The 17,236-nt window shown below is 33.0% G+C and overlaps 1 protein-coding gene across 1 annotated transcript in view; it reads left to right on the forward strand.

The window, feature by feature from the left end:
* Positions 1-17,236, forward strand: part of Pde3b (phosphodiesterase 3B) — a 165,147-nt gene that overhangs the window by 121,270 nt on the left and 26,641 nt on the right. The window contains exons 9-12 of the mRNA XM_048788202.1: positions 5,895-6,034; positions 6,801-6,938; positions 7,857-7,968; positions 9,797-9,910. Of these exons, the coding sequence (XP_048644159.1) occupies positions 5,895-6,034; positions 6,801-6,938; positions 7,857-7,968; positions 9,797-9,910 (504 nt within the window). The remainder of the gene's footprint in view (positions 1-5,894; positions 6,035-6,800; positions 6,939-7,856; positions 7,969-9,796; positions 9,911-17,236) is intronic.

The raw sequence follows: 17,236 nt of genomic DNA on the forward strand, positions 1-17,236 counted from the left end.
CCCCCACCCCCAAAATACAAAACATAAAGCAAAAACAGAAGGGAATACTTCTCAATTCATTCTGAGACTGGTGTTACCCTCACACCACAATCAAAGTCAAAAATAGAAAACTACAGATCAATATCTCTTATGCACATAGACACAAAATCTTTTTTTCCCCTTTGAAATAAGAGAAAATTAACTTTATTTATTCAGTTTGATCAAACTGGGGAGAAGCAGATAGATTGCCTTACTTACCAATCCCATAGAAGCAGTTACAATTTATAGAAAAAAAAGCCAGGTAATATATATATGTTGGTTTAGCTGGCCTGAAGAGAGGGCAAAGTGGGACAAAAGGTAGGAAATATATATATGCAGATTTAGTTAGCATGTGCTAGACATAACAGGGCAGGGGGCAATCTTCATTCTTAGCTTCTTTGGAGTCTTCCAGGTGAGGGTGAGCAGCCCTTTAGGCTTTGCTTTCAGGAAGTTATTCGCCATTTTAGAGAAGCCCTAACTGAAATTTTAAATGTCACCAGTTTAGTTTATCTCCTCAGTCCTGAGTAAATTGGGGCTCCATGTCATCTGGCTAGCCATCCATTGCTGGATTGGAAGATACAAAAATTCTTAACAAAATACTAGCAAATTGAATTCAGCCATACAAAAGGTCACATTATGACTAAGTGCTATCCCAGGAATGTAAGGATGGCTGCTCATTTCGAAATCAATCATTATAATACATCACAGTAATAGCATAAATGGAAAAACCTGTAGGAATAATCTCAATAGGCGTAGAAAAAACATTAAACAAAATCCAATACTTTTTTTTTGAAATAAAACGAACTGTTAATAGCCAGGAAGTTCCTAATCCTGATGAAGGGTATATTCACAACTAACATTATCTTTAATGGACTATAATTTTCCCTCTAAGATTAATAACAAGATGAGGATTTTTAGTCTCAGCACTTCTACTCAACATTGTACTTATGGTTGAGCCAAGAAAATGAGTAAGAAAAATAAAGCCATCCAGAATTTAAAAGAAGAAAATAAAAGTATCCCTATTCACAGATTATATGGTCTTTTGTGTAGAAAATACACTACAAGCTACTAGAACCTATAAACAAGTTGAACAAAGTTATAAGACATGATTGATATACAAACATCAATTATATTGGGCTGGGGTTGTGGCTTAGTGGTAGAGTGCTTGCCTCGCACGTTTGAGACCCTGGATTCGATCCTCAGCCCCACATAAAAATAAATAAGTGAAATAAAAGTATTGTGTCCAACTATAACTAAAAAATAAAATGAATCAATTGTATTACCATAATCTAGAAATAAATCATTATGAATTGAAACTAAGAAAACATTTTTATTCATAATAGTATAAAAAAGAATAAAGTAGAATACATTTAACAGAAATATTTATACACTGAAAATTATACCACTGCTGAGAAAAATTAAAGACTATCTAGAAAAGTTGAAAGCTATTTTATAGTAATGGACTGAAAGAATAAATATTATTAACATGACAGCATAACAGTTCTCCTAAATAGATCAGTAGTTGAGTGCAGTTTTTATCAAATTTCACCTGAAAGCAAATGAAAGAGAATACAAAAAGAAAAAGAAAGGGAGACAGACCTCAATGGATTAGTGATGCTTTATTAAGCAGCTGAGGGGCACAATTTCAAGAGGGAAAATGGCAACAGGCTTCAACAGGGTCTGAGTTTTTTATAGGGGTTAGCAGGGGCCAAGTTGGTCATTTACTTTTGGCAGGCTTATTTTTCAGTGGGCAGGAGGATTTTGGCAGAGAAGGGAGATTATTATGACAGGTCAGATTCCTGAGCTCCCTTTTTCACTGAGGGTTTTGTAGTTCTCCATTTCTTTCGTTAGCAGGGTTTTTTTTTGGGTGGGGGCACAGAAATTGAAAAGTTGGTGTAAACATTTATATAGAAATACAAATGACCTCAGTATCAGTAGTTAATTCAGAAGTTCTACAATAGTAAGAACAAATTTGAAAAAAAAAAAAAACAAAGTTGGAGGACTTGTACTATTTGATTTGAAAACTTATTGTAAAGCCACTAATTAAGACAATAGTTTTGGGGGGTTGAGGGTTGTGGTTCAGTGGTGGAGTGCTTGCCTGGCACATGTGAGGCACTGGGTTTATTCCTCAGCAGCATATAAAATAAATTAAAAAAAAAAAGTTTGATTAACATTTGTAAATGTACATATCCATGGGGTTCACTATTATATTTCAAAACATGCTTGTAGCATTAAAAAAAAAAAAAAGGTATTGTGTCCATCTACAACTAAAAACATTTTTTTAAAAAGGCAGTATTGGCAGAAGGATGAGCCTATAGTTTAGTGGAATAGAATGTCCAAAAGAAAATTCTTGCATCTATGGTGAATTGGTTTTTGACAAAGAACCCCAAGATTCAAAATGGAATTCAAAAGGGAAAAAATAAATGATAAGTGTTTTCAACAAATGGTACCAGGACAGTGGGATATCCACTTGCCAAAAAACAAACAAAAAAACATGGACCCTCATCTCACTGCATGCACAAAAAGTAACTCAAAATAAACCATAGACTTAAGCATAAGGATTAAAACCACATAACTTCTAATCACAGTAGCCATGAGGTTTGTTGAGATTCCAGGGGTTTGGTAAATAAATATTCTCTCTTGATAGGAGAGTAATAAGAATGCATTTTAGAAAAGTGTATAGAATAAGAAAAATGATATGGATATCTTTGGAAAATAAATTTCTACATTTATCTCAATTTTTTTACTAGTATTTGTGAGGTCTGGTTGTTAGGAGTTATGATATTAAAAATAACATGTAATATACCTTAAATGCTAACAATTTTTACATGAATTGCTATTTTAGAATATCATAGTTACTGCCTTAACTTACCAAGACTACTTGAATATAATAGTCCCCCATCTATACCTGACATGTAAGATCATACTGAATTCTAAATGCACTTCCCCCCTGCAATACATGCATTCCTATGATAAGCTTTAACTTATAAATTAGGCAGAGTAAGGGATTAACAATAATTAATGAAAAATAAAACAATTATTACAATTTACTGTAATTAAATTGGCAGCATCACCACTCTTCTGCTTTGGGATTTTTAAGTAAAATAGGAGTTACATGAACATAAGTATTATAATGCCATTAGGATCAATCTGATAACTGAGATGGATACTAAGTGACAAACAGGCAAGTAGCATATATACATTGCACAAAGTGATGATTCATGTGTTGGGCATGATTGTGCCAGATATCAACACTTTTCAGATGGGAATACAATTTTAAATTATTTGTTATAGAATTTTTCATTTAATATTTTTGGACCACAGATGATAACAACTGGTAATTGAAACTGTAGATAAGGGAGGTGTTTTAGTTTTTTTTTTTTGGTTGCTGACAAAAAGAATTTTAGAGGAGGAAAAATTTATTTGGTGCTCATGAGTTCAAAGATCTCATTCCATAGACAGCTGGCTCTATTGCTCTGGGCCTAAGGTAAGGCAACATTATGGTGAAAGAGTGTGGTGGAAGAAAGCAGCTCTGGAAATGGCCACCAGGAAGCAGAGAGAGACTCCACTCACCAGGGACAAAATACAAACCCAAAGGCATGCCCACAGTGACCTACCTTCTGCCATCATACCTTACCTGTCTATAGTTACCACTCAGTTAATCCCTCTCAGTGTATTTACTGTACTGATTGGGTTAAGGTTCTCATAACTCAATCATTTTTCCTCTAAACTTTCTTGCTCTCACACATGGGATTTTGGGGGACACCGCACATTTAAACCGTAAGAGGGGGACTACTGTATTCTAGAATTCATTTCTTAAAAGATTTTGAGAGAAATGGTAGGTACTGGGAAATAAAATTGGCCAATTTATGTCATGTGTATATATGAATATGTAACAATGAATCCCATTAATGTGTATAATTCTTAATGTACCAATAAAATTTTTTTAAATAAATGTTTTTCACTTGGAAAAAAATCATATTTTCCAAACAATAACACTTTCTGGTCATTAGTTACTGATTTTTTTTATATATTTAGTAAGTTAGGTTCAGATTTGATTAACATTTATTGATCACCTTTTATGTGAGACATCTAATAAGATAGGCGTTATTACATTATACAGAGAAAAAACATTATTAAGCACAAAAATCAGTATTTGAGTCTAGTTCTTCTGAAATTCAACTTCAATGAATGGTCTTGTGAACTTTTTTTTGACTTAAAAGAATAAAGACGAATAAAAATCTTAAGCCCTACATATTGAAAAATACACTAATTATGAGTTTATAGCTTGATGAATTTTTTTATATACTCTGCAGTTAGTACTCTGATCAAGAAACTAAATATTACCATTGCCTTAAAATTCTCTTTATGCCTCCTTCCAGCCATGTCTCCTAAGGTAATGATTTTCCTGACTTTTGATATTCACATGTGTCAGTTTTAATGTGTTTTTGAACTCTTCATAAAAATAATCATAAAATATATACCTATTTCCTATTTTCCTTCACTGAACATTTTATTTTTAAGAACCAACAATATTGATAGAGTTGTAGTTCATTCCTATGTTGTAGTGTTCAAATTGTATGAATATTCCACAATTTATTTACATATTGGTGGCTTTGGGGAAAGTTTCCTGTTTAGGGTATTATAAATAGAATGAATAGGATCATATTTTAACATGTGAATGAATATCACTGTGGCTTCCCTTTACCATATGACTTAGAAGAAGAATGTTATTAATTACATAGGCAAAGGAATAACTCATAATTCATGATATTGTAGTTATGAACTTTAGAGTTTTTATATCTAGAACTCAGAGATGTTGAGAATGCTTTACATGAAATTGGTAAAAAAAAGTTCCTATAGAGACTGTTTCTCACTTCTCACTTTTATAAAGAATATCTACCTTTCTCTGCCTTCATCCTTGAGTAGATATATAAGGTGTATCCAATGTTACCAATCATTGTGGGGTTCAGTTTGGTATAAACTCATGAAAAGGCAAAGTACAGCTCTTTTTAATGTTACCAGTTCACTATGGTGTTACCTGCTCCCAGCTCTTAGTGTTAGAATTGAAGAGGCAAGCGATAATATCTCAATGAGGCTTTATTGGGGCTTATGCTCAAGCAGAAGGGGACAGTGCATGAGTTAGAGTGCTTGCTGAGGACACTAGGAGCAAAACTTTAATATAGACAAAAAGGGCAGTCTCATGCAGGTGTCCAGTCAGCTGCTGCACATGATCTCAGCAGTTTTGCACATGTCTGGTCAGATCTTTGCTCTTTGCATCCGGGTTTGCACTTTATACTGTGATCTGCATGTGTAGGTTGGGTTCCTCTGGGCTTGGTTCACAAAATGATAGAGTTGCTCACTATACTGCCAACCTAGGAAGATCAAATATTGATCAAGTTCAACCCCAATGGCACAGGTTGGTGTTGCAGGTCAGTTAGTAGCTCCCTAACCTGGTCATTAGTAGAAACACTTTGGAAGCCTCCAGCAAGATAACTTAATAATGTGATTAAATAATTTAGACTAACTTATATTATAGTTTACTTTATTTGAATACTTTTAACCAATAACTGTTTCTCTTATATAGCTGTACATTTAGGGAATTTTTTTTTTTTTTTTTGGTACCAGAGATTGAACCCAGGGGTGCTTAAACACCAAGCAACATCCCCAGCCCTTTTCTATATTTTATTAGAGACAGGGCCTAATAAGGCCTTACTAAGGCTTAAGGCCTCACTAAGTTGCTAAGGTGGGTTTGAACTCATGATCCTCCTGCCTCAGCCTCCCAAGTTGCTGGGATTATAGGCGTGCACCACCATGCCCAGCTAGGGAAAATTTTATTTCTATTTATTACTCTATGTTTTTTTTTTTTTTGAAAGGCGAAGAAGATATCATTTTATCAAAAGAAACATTCAGCCTTATGGAAACTCAACAAGAAGAGGAATCAGAGAAGAGAGATTGCAGAAAATCATTTTTGGACGGTGATAACCTCCAAACAGAAGAGGCACAGCAACCAAATGTAAAAGATAAACTTTCAATATGATTATGTTAAGGTGAAATATAATAGTAGTTAGTACTGGCTTCATTATTTTTACCAAGAACAAGATTTTTAATGTAATAGTGTTTTAAAATTTCTTACTGAGAAGTAACTATAACTGAAATAATGTTTGGATTATAAATAACACTTAGTTCTAAACCATCATGGAGCAGCAAACTGCATTTATATTTAAATGAACATATTTTACTTAGTTTTTAATGTAGATACATTATTTTTATTCTGATATTTCTTCACTGTATATTTTAGAGTACACAATATGCATAGTCATTAAAAATGATGAAAATAAAGTATTTTATAATAATGTAATTTTTTTGTTCATAAAGTTCAAAATTTAAGTTTTAATAAAATAATCCCATTCATTTATTTGGGAAACTTATTCTAGTAATAAATGCCAGTACAATGAGATGAGTTTTTTTCTTCCCCTTTGATATTTGCAACTTCTAAAATGAAAATAGTGAACTTTATATTTGTTTAGTGATTCAGAAGTATGACATTTTTATTTATAAATGTAATGTATAAATGAATCAGTCTTCTGATGTCCAAAGAAATGTTTATGGTTGCATTCCATAAGAACATAAAATTTCAGATAAAAATACATTTGAGATAACCATTATAACAGATATTACTGTTTTTATATGTTCAGTTATAGGTGTTCTTATTAAATGTGGATTTAGCAATATTTATAAGAGGTAAAGTTTTTATTGATTTTTTACCCATATATGCACAGATCAAAGAGGAAACATCAGTGGACCTGATTTTAGTAGAAGACTACGATTCATTAATAGAAAAGATGAGCAACTGGAATTTTCAAATTTTTGAGCTTGTGGAAAAGATGGGGGAGAAATCAGGAAGAATTCTCAGTCAGGTTTGTTTTTCAAATCTCAACATTTTTAGTTTTTTCTCAAATGTTTATAAAAGAAAAATCTAAATAATCTTAGTATTGGTTGAGGTACTAATTCAACAGTGACTTTGTTCATTAAATTATTTTTTCATAAAACCCAAGTATATATTTTATAGTTATATGTTATATATATTATATATTCCATCTACATATACATGAATAATAGCTTATTTTACTACATTGATGAGATTTAATTTAGGCTGAAGAAGTAATAAAGATTTACTTTTTCTTGACTCTTGAGGTTGAAAAGAACATGAAAAGTGACAATGTAGTTCTAACTAATGAACATAAGCTTCATTTTTTTTTTTCGACCTGCCTTCCCTGTATTTTACCCAAGGCCAGATGTTTCATTTCATGTTAGAACCTTGGAAAAATACTTGCATTTTACTACCCAGACTTAAGTTTCTACCTCATGGGTTCACATGACAGCATCAGATTTACCTTCCCACAGTATAATTCTTATGAATTCCTTTAATATCTTTCTTATGAAATACAAAAACATGAGGACAAATTATGTTGAGGACATGTAAGTTCATTTCACTGAATTCTTTAGGGACAAAAATGCAATTAATATGAATTTTTTTTACTTTTTTCTTAACTTGGGACTAGCAAGAATTCACAATATTTTTCATTAAATTAGGAACATAAAGAACAAAGAGAAGAATGGAAAATTTAAAAATTGGGTTATGATATGTATAGTAAACTTTATTTGGTTTTCATGAGCTGCAGGGTGATGTCTTCCTTTCTTATTTTTTTGGAAGTTTTTAATAAATTAAAGACAGTCACATTATTTATTTTCCTAAATGCAAATTACAAAAACATACTGATCTACAAATAGAAATTCTGGTATTTAAAGTGAACTTTATTTTAATTGACATTTAGGTTATGTATTCCTTATTTCAAGACACTGGCTTATTGGAAATATTTAAAATTCCTACTCAACAATTCATGAACTATTTTCGTGCATTAGAAAATGGCTATCGAGACATTCCTTGTAAGTATTTTCATGTAAGTTTAAATAATACTGGTTTGAAACTTTATTATCTTTATATTCAGATGAACCTGTAAATATATTTTTGGAAAAATTTTAAATGGATATTTAAAAAGAAAATCTAATCCTACCTAGATTTAACTGACAACTATTAAGATTTTGGTATAGGAGCTGGGGTTATGGCTCAGCTGTAGAGCGTTCGCCTCACGCGTGCGATGCCCTGGGTTCAATCCTGAACGCCACATAAAAATAAATAATTAAATAAATAAAGTTTAAAAAAATTAGTATATATTTTCTAAGTTATTTTATTATATAAATTTAGCTTTTATAAACTGAATCATAATATTGATGTCTATTTAAAATCTGCTTTTCACTTGTGATATGTGTCTTTCTGTGTTGATAATTATTTGTATGAGTACCTTATTTTTTTAAATGTTTGTTAATATTAAGAATTTTAGAAAATTCCTTCATTTTACAGTGTTCAAAGTTTATCCATAGAATTTATATTTTTAACTGTGTTTTGATCTATGGAATAATTTTTAATTTTTATTTGATTTTTATGTTTAAATATAATTTGAATTTCATATTAAGAAAAGGTGTTGAAACATTTTACAGTTTCTCTCCATAAGGATTCATTAATTAGGAAATTAATTATCTACAGAGTGAATTTTTATTAAATTGTCATAACTCAGTGATATTTAATAATTTAAGGTGTATTATATATACTATGTAAAGTATGCATTAAAAATAAAGTCAAAGTTTACAATGAATATAGGAATGCTCGAAGGTACTTAAGGAAAGCTGAATGGGAAGAAGGACATGCTAAAAAGTCTTCACTCTCAGCTCTGATTAGGATACACTGATTGAGAAAACTCTCTCAACCTAATTTTTCTAAACCTCAGTTTACAAATTTATAATTGGAATAATAGCTGTGCCTACCCCATAGAGAGTGATAAAATAAAATAAGCAACAAAAAGGACATAGTAGAATTCAAGGCACATTGGAAATGTCATTAAAAGATGGAAATTATATTATTAATAAGGCTCCTAGGGAATTAATACCATGTCCTGCCTATAGCCTGGACACTTACTATTCTATCATCTGCTAATTTATATTGTAGATATTCATAAAATATTCATTGGATATCTGCTGTGACTATGGAATCATTAGATTCATGTAGATTATCTTATTTAATCTTTATTGGGAATGTTGTATTATAGATGAGAAGTAAAAAGTCAGAAGGATCTTAAAACTAGAGAGAGGTGCTGGATTTCAGTTCTAAAGTCCATCCGAATTCTAAACCCTATGCCCTATGTCACATTTCCTTTTCACATAGAGGAGTTGAAGAGTTTTATTATTATATAGTAGGTGTCAGACACTGTTCTGGATGCTTTCCCATGCTATTCATCATTTTATCCTTATAACAAACCTGAGAAAGAGGTAATTCTTACTTTTTTTTTTTAAGAGCTTAAGTATCCAGAATTTGTAACTGTTCTGTGTACAGAAATCATTTTGAATATTGTGTCTCCATGATGTAGAAGCAACATGGTATTTTTAAAAGCCACACAACAGAAACTTTAAGAAAATTTTCTAGTATCTTTCAGTTATTGTTTACCCTGCCTTTCCTTTGATCCCTTTACCATGTTTTCATAGTATATGTGAAATTTTTAAAAAGGGAACTTTTTAAGACATCAAAATAACTTTAAAAATAGATAAAATACAATTATGGGAAATTATAAGAATGTAAATGACTATAAAATTCTAATCCTTTTAAGTGACTTATGAGGCCTAACAGAATGATCATTTTTATAAAATATTTTTGTGGCTTTAGATCACAATCGTATACATGCCACGGATGTCCTACATGCAGTTTGGTATCTGACAACTCGGCCAATTCCTGGCTTACAGCAGATCCATAATGATCATGAAACAAGAAATGAAAAAGGTACTTTCTCCTGCAACTTTTTTTTTAAAAGAATTATTTAATTAGTAATAATAAATCAAACTGTCTCAATTCATAACCTCTGGTCTTTTAAATTTTTCATTAAGTAACCTTTGGTACATATGAAAGATTGTGTGACTTCTGGAGTATAATACTTAAACCTGCTACTCATCTGCAAAGCCTGACAAAGTTTCATTACTTCCTGATATAACAATTTATTCTTTGTTCCATCCTATTGCTTTTCCCATTCAATTAGCAAGTATCTTGAATATTAGGGTAATTATTCCTTTGTTTTTATTTTTTAATTCCTGGTTTTGTTTTTGTTTCAGATATATGTGTATGCTTACAATATATAATATCACTGAATCAAAAGGAATATGTTTGAATCTCATGTAAACACTTAAGTGCTGAATTTAAAAACCTTTGTAAACATTCAGATTTGCTTCTAAAAAGTGAATGCTATTCTTCATCATAAATATAATTATTTAAATAAATAATATGTAACATCACGATTCTCTTATTTTTGGCTTGCTAATGGCAAAATTATTATTATTAGGACAGAATTATTATGTATTATTAGGACTGAATTTGTTCAGATGACAATATTTGAGAAATAATACCACAATAGTAACGGTATAACGTCATAAACTCAAGTCATTAAATTTGGGTAGTTGAGTCTAATGGATTTCTTTCATGTCACTGGTTCATTTTTGTCTGCCATCTGTAATCTCTTTGATGCCCTTCATTCCTCCTATCAATCCTGTGTTTCCATTGGAGATAATTTTTTTTAACTTTTTAGTTTGTTGATGCACTAATTTCATTATAGAAGAATATTTTCATATTTCAACATGTTTAGGTTGCCATTCCATCATCTTTTGATTTTAGTAGTTTCTGTTAATAATTATTTACTAATAATTATTAATAATAATTAATAATAGCCTTAATTCTTGCTGAGAAATGTAATATGTAAATGTAGCATGTTCATTTTCTCTTAGCTATTGAATTTTAGTATTTTTACTATGGTATACATAGGTGATTTTCTTTGTATTAATCATGCTTGGTGTTCAGTGTACTTTAGAATATGTTGATTGATTTTTTTTTATCGATTTCTATCAAAACTTGAAAATTTTTCCAGTCACTGCCTATTGCCTAATTATAAATCTACTTATACATTATTTTTATTTTTTCATTTTTAAATTTTAATTTGTTATATACAACAGCAGAATGCATTACAATTCATATTACACATATAGAGCAAATTTTTCATATATCTGTTGTATACAAAGTAGTCACACCATTCGTGTCTTCATACATGTACTTAGGGTAATGATGTCCATCTCATTCCACCATCTTTCCTACCCCCATGTCACCTCCTTCCCCTCCCTCTCCTTTTCCCCTTTGCCCAATCTAATGTTCATCTAATCCTCCCATGCCTACCCCGACCCCACTCATCCTTAAATCAGAGAATCAGCATCCTTAAATCAGAGAAAACATTCAGCATTTGTTTTTTGGGGATTGGCTGACTACATTTAGCATTATATTCTCCAACTCCATTCATTTACCTGCAAATGCCATGATTTTATTCTGTTTTAGTGCTGAATAATATTCCGGAGTGTGTGTGTGTGTGTGTGTGTGTATAATAATCTCCATTCATCTACTGAAGGACATCTAGGTTGATTCCACAGTTTAGCTATTGTGCTACTATAAACATTGATGTGGCTCTGTCCCTGTAGTATGCTGTTTTTAAGTCTTTTGGGTATAGACCAAGGAGAGGGATAGCTGGGTCAAATGGTGGTTCCATTCCCAGTTTTTCAAGAAATCTCCATGCTGCTTTCCATATTGGCTGCACCAATTTGCAGTCCCACCAGCAATGTATGAGTGTGCTTTTTCCCCTACATTCTTGCCTACACTTATTGTTGTCTGTATTCTTAATAGCTGCCATTCGGACTGGAGTGAGATGAAATCTTAGTTTTGATTTGCATTTCTCTGATTGCTACAGATGTTGAACATTTTTTCATATATTTGTTGATTGACTGTATATCTTCTTCTGAGAACTGTTCAGTTCCTTGGTCCATTTATTGACTGGGTAATTTGTTTGTTGTTGTTGTTGCTGATTTTTAGTTCTTTATATATCCTAGAGATTATTGCTCTAACGTGTGTGGTAAAAATTTGTTCCCAAAATGTAGGCTCTCTATTCACCTCACTGATTGTTTCTTTTGCTGAGAAGAAGCTTTTTAGTTTGAATCCATCCCATTTATTGATTCTTGATATTAATTTTTTATGCTATAGGAGTCTTATTAAGGAAGTTGGGGTTTAATCTGACATGATGGAGATTTGGGCCTACATTTTCTTCTAATAGACACAGTGTCTCTGGTTTAATTCCTAGGTTCTTGATCCACTTTGAGTTTCGTGCATAGTGAGAGTTAATTTCATTTTGTTGCATTTAGATTTCCAGTTTCCCCAGCACCATTTGTTGAAGAAGCTATCTTTTCTCCAATATACGTTTTGACACCTTTGTCTAGTATAAGATAACTGTAATTATGTGGGTTAGACTTTGAGTCCTCTATTTTGTACCATTGCTCTACAAGGTCTATTTTGGTGCCAATACCATGCTGTTTTTGTAGTATAGTTTAAGGTCTGGTATAGTGATGCCACCTGTTTCACTCTGCCTGCTAAAGATTGCTTTAACTATTCTGGGTCTCTTATTTTTCCAGATGAATTTCATGACTGCTTTTTCTATTTCTATAAGGAATGTCATTTTCCTCATTTCCCTTTCAGAGGATTTGTCACTGATATACAGAAATGCCTTTGATTTTATGCGTGTTGCTTTTTATCCTGCTACTTTGCTGAATTCATTTACTAGTTCTAGAAGTTTTCTGGTGGAGCTTTTTGGGTCTTCTAGGAATAAAATCCTTTCATCAGCAAATAGTGCCAATTTGAGTTCTTCTTTTCCTATCTGTATCCCTTTAATTTCTTTCATCTGTCTAATTGCTCTGGCCAGTGTTTCAAGAACTATGTTAAATAGAAGTGGTGAAGGAGGGCATCCCTGTCTTGTTCTAGTTTTTAGAGGGTTTTAGTTTTTAGAGGGAGTGCTTTCAATTTTCCTCCATTTAGAATGATGTTGGTCAGGGGCTTGGCATCGATAGCTTTTACGATATCGAGATATGTTCCTGTTATCCCTAATTTTTCTAGTGTTTTGAATATGAAGGGGAGCTGTATTTTGTCGATTGCTTTTTCTACATCTATTGAGATGATCATATGGTTCTTATCTTTAAGTCTATTGATGTGATGAATTACATTTATTGATTTCCATATGTTGAACCAGCCTTGCATCCCTGGGATAAACCCCACTTCATAGTGGTGTACTATCATTTTGATATATTTTTGTTTTTAATTTTCCAGAATTTTATTGAGAAATTTTGCTTCTATGTTTGATAGATTATTGGCCTGAAGTTTTCTTTCTTTGTGTTGAACCAACTTTGCATCCCTGGGATGAATCCCACTTGATTGTGGTGCACTATCTTTTTGATATGTTTTTGTAATTAGATTTGCCAGAATTTTATTGAGAATTTTCGCATCTATATTCATTAGAGATGTTGGTCTAAATTTTTCTTTTTTGATGTGTCTTTGCCTGGTTTTGGAATCAGGGTGATATTGACATCATAGAACGAGTTTGGAAAGGATCCCTCCTTTTCTATTTCCTGAAATAAATTGAAGAGTATTGGTATTAGTTGTTCTTTAAAGGTCTTGTAGAACTCAGCTGTGTATTCATCTGGTCCTGGGCTTTTCTTGGTTGGTAGGCTTCTGATGGCATCTTCTATTTATCACTTGAAATTGATCTGTTTAAATTGTGTATACCATCCTGATTCAACTTGGGCTAATCATATGACTCTAGAATTTTGTCAGTGTCTTCAATATTTTCTATTTTATTGGAGTACTAGTTTTAAGAATAATTTCTAATTATCTTCTGTATTTCTGTATTGTCTGTTGTGATATTTCCTTTTTCATCATGTATGTTAGTGATTTGAGTTTTCTCTCTCCTTTGTTAGCATGGCTAAAGGTCTGTCAATTTTATTTATTTTTTCAAAGAACCAATTTTTGCTCTGTCAATTTTTTCAATTGTTTCTTTTGTTTCAATTTCATTGATTTCAGCTCTGATTTTAATTATTTCCTGTCTTCTCCTGCTTTAGGTGTTGATTTGTTCTTCTTTTTCTAGGGCTCTGAGATGTAATGTTTAAGTCATTTATTTGTTGACTTTTTTTTTTTTCTTTTAAGGAATGAACTCCATGTAATGAACTTTCCTCTTAGTACTGCCTCCATAGTGTCCCAGAGATTTTGATACGTTGTCTCTGTGTTCTCATTTACCTCTAAGAATTTTTTAATCTCCTCCTTGATGTCTTGCAACCCATTGTTCACTCAGTAGCATATTATTTAGTCTCCATGTGTTGGATTAGCTTTTATTTTTTATATTATCATTGATTTCTAATTTCATTTCATTATGATCTGATAAAATGCAGGGTAGTATCTCTACCTTTTTATATTTGCTAAGAGTTGCTTTGTGGCATAATATATAGTCTATTTTAGAGAAGGATCCATGTGCTGCTGAAAAGAAAGTGTATTCGCTTGTTGAAGAATGGAATATTCTATATATGTCAGTTAAGTCTAAATCATTGATTGTATTATTGAGTTTTATATTATTTTGTTCAGCTTTTATTTGGAAGGTTTATCCAGTGGTGAAAGAGTTGTGTTTTAGTCACCCAGAATAATTGTGTTGTGGTTTATTTGTCTCTTGAACTTGAGAAGAGTTTGTTTGATGAATGTAGACACTCCATTGTTTGGGGCATATAAATTTATTATTGTTATGTCTTGTTGGTGTATGGTTCCCTTTAGCAGTATGAAATATCTGTCTTTATCCCTTTTGATTAACTTTGGCTTAAAGTCTACTTTGTTTGATATGAGGATGGAAAACCCTGCTTGCTTCCACAGTCCATGTGAGTGGTATGACTTTTCCCAACCTTTCACCTTCAGTCTGTGGATTTCTTCCTATGAGATGAGTCTCTTGGAGGCAGCATATTGTTGAGTCTTTTTTTTTTTTAAATCCAATCTGCCACTCTATATCTTTTGATTGGGGAGTTTAGGCCATTAACATTCAGGGTTATTATTGAGACATGATTTGTATTCCCATTTGTATTCCCATTTTTGTTTATTTTTGGTATTTTACTTGACTTGGTTTCTCCTTTGATTAGTTTTCTCTTTAGGGTAATGCCTCCCTTTGCTGATTTTCATTGTTGTTTTCAATTCCTCTTCATGGAACAGTTTCCTGAGGATGTTCTGTAATGCAGGCTTTCTAGTTGTAAATTCTTTCAACTTTTGTTTATTATGGAAGACTTTTATTTCATCATCAAATCTAAAGCTTAATTTTGCTCTAAGGGTATAAGATTCTTGGTTGGCATCCATTTTCTTTCAGAGGTTGGTATATGCTGTTCCAGAATCTCTTGGCTTTGAGGGTCTGGGTTGAAAAATCTGCTGAGATACGAATTGGTTTCCCCCTATATGTGATCTGACTCCTCTCTCTTGCAGCATTTAAGATTCTATCCTTATTCTGTATGCTAGGCATTTTCATTATAATATGCCTTGGTGTAGATCTGTTTTAATTTTGTACATTTGGTGTCCTGTAAGCCTCTTGTATTTGATTTTCCTATTTATTCTTCATGTTTAGGAAATTTTCTGACATTATCTTATTGAAGAGATTATGCATTCCTCTATTTTGAAACTCAGTGTCTTCCTCTATCCCAATAACTCTTAGATTTGGTCTTTTGATACTATCCCATAATTCTTGGATGTTTTGCTCATGGTTCCTTACCATCTTCACTGTGATCAACTTTATTTTCCAGATTGTATACTTTGTCTTCATTATCTGTCGTTCTATCTTCCAAGTGATCTAGTCTGTTACTGATGCTTTCTATTGAGTTTTTTATTTGATTTATTGTTTCCTTCATTTCAAGGATTTCTGATTTTTTTTTCAGAATCTCTCTTTCTTGAAGTAATCTTTTGCTACCTGTGTTTGCTCCTTTATCTCTTTGTTGATGTGATCAATGGATTTCTTTATTTGTTCCCTTATCTGTTTATTGGTGTCATCAATGGTTACCTGTATTTGCTCTCTTATCACTTTGTTGGAGTGATCAGTTTTTGCCTGTATTTGCTCATTTAGGCCATTCTTTAATTCACAGATCATTTTAATTATGAACTTTGTGAACTACTTCTCTGACCTTTCATCACCTTCACCGTCCATGGGTTCTGTTATTGTAGTATCCTGGTTTGTTTGGGGCACTTTCCTTCCATGTTTTTTCATGTTGTCTATATGATTACCTTACTTGCAATGTGGATCTGAGGTATTACAGTTTCTACCCTATAATCTCATAATATCTGTGCAGATTAACTGTATCTCCTTGGTGTTAGGCTTCCAGACCCTGCCAGTGTCCTACGATGGATACTACTACAACTATAGGTAGTGGCACCAATAGTAGGAGGTAACTTGAGATAGCAGTGGAGGTGCCCAAAGATGGATACAATGTCTTTCAGAGATGGGGCTGAAAGGTTGGGCCTTACATTGTCTTTGGGATGCCTGCTCCAAAATGAAGCTGCTTCTAAGCCCTGTCTGTTGTCCTAGGGTAGGGGCTACTGCATGGGGAAAGCTATATGGATGGCTGCAGTGTCTCAAGATGTTAATGGGTTAGACCCGGGCTCCCAGGTGGTGGTGGTGCAGATTGGACCCAAGTTTACCCTGGGCCCTGGCTCCGGTGCAGGTCAGCAAGGCGGCTCTATTCCCAGCCTGAGCTCTGGTGGGACTCTGCCAGTGGGCAGAGATGGTTCTGAGCAGAGATGGTCTTGGGCTGAGCCTGAGCTCCCATGGGTGTGTGCTGGTGACAGGATAGACTTGGGCCTGCCCTGGGCTAGAACTCCCACGCAGGTCAGCAAGGAGGGTCTGGGCCAAGCCTGACTCCATTGGGTGTCTGCCAGTGGGCAGAGGTGATGCTGGGCTGAGCCTGAGCTCCAGTAGGTGCCTGCCAGTGATGGGATCTACTTCCACATTTGTTACATGACACCTCACTTTTAGTTACCAAGATCTTTATTAGTTTTCTGTTGCTGCTATGTCAAGTTAGCACACATTTAGTGACTTAAAACACCATAGATTTCTTATAGTTCCAGATAAGTCTGAAATTGTCCTGATTGAGCTAAAATCCAGGTTTTTCTAGGGGAAGATCCATTTCCTTGATTTCTTCAGTTTTGGTGCGCCACATGCATTCCTTGCCTTGTGGCTCTTTCTTC

This window comes from Marmota marmota, unplaced genomic scaffold, assembly GCF_001458135.2.
Source record: "Marmota marmota marmota unplaced genomic scaffold, marMar, whole genome shotgun sequence".
NCBI classification, from domain to species: domain Eukaryota; kingdom Metazoa; phylum Chordata; class Mammalia; order Rodentia; family Sciuridae; genus Marmota; species Marmota marmota.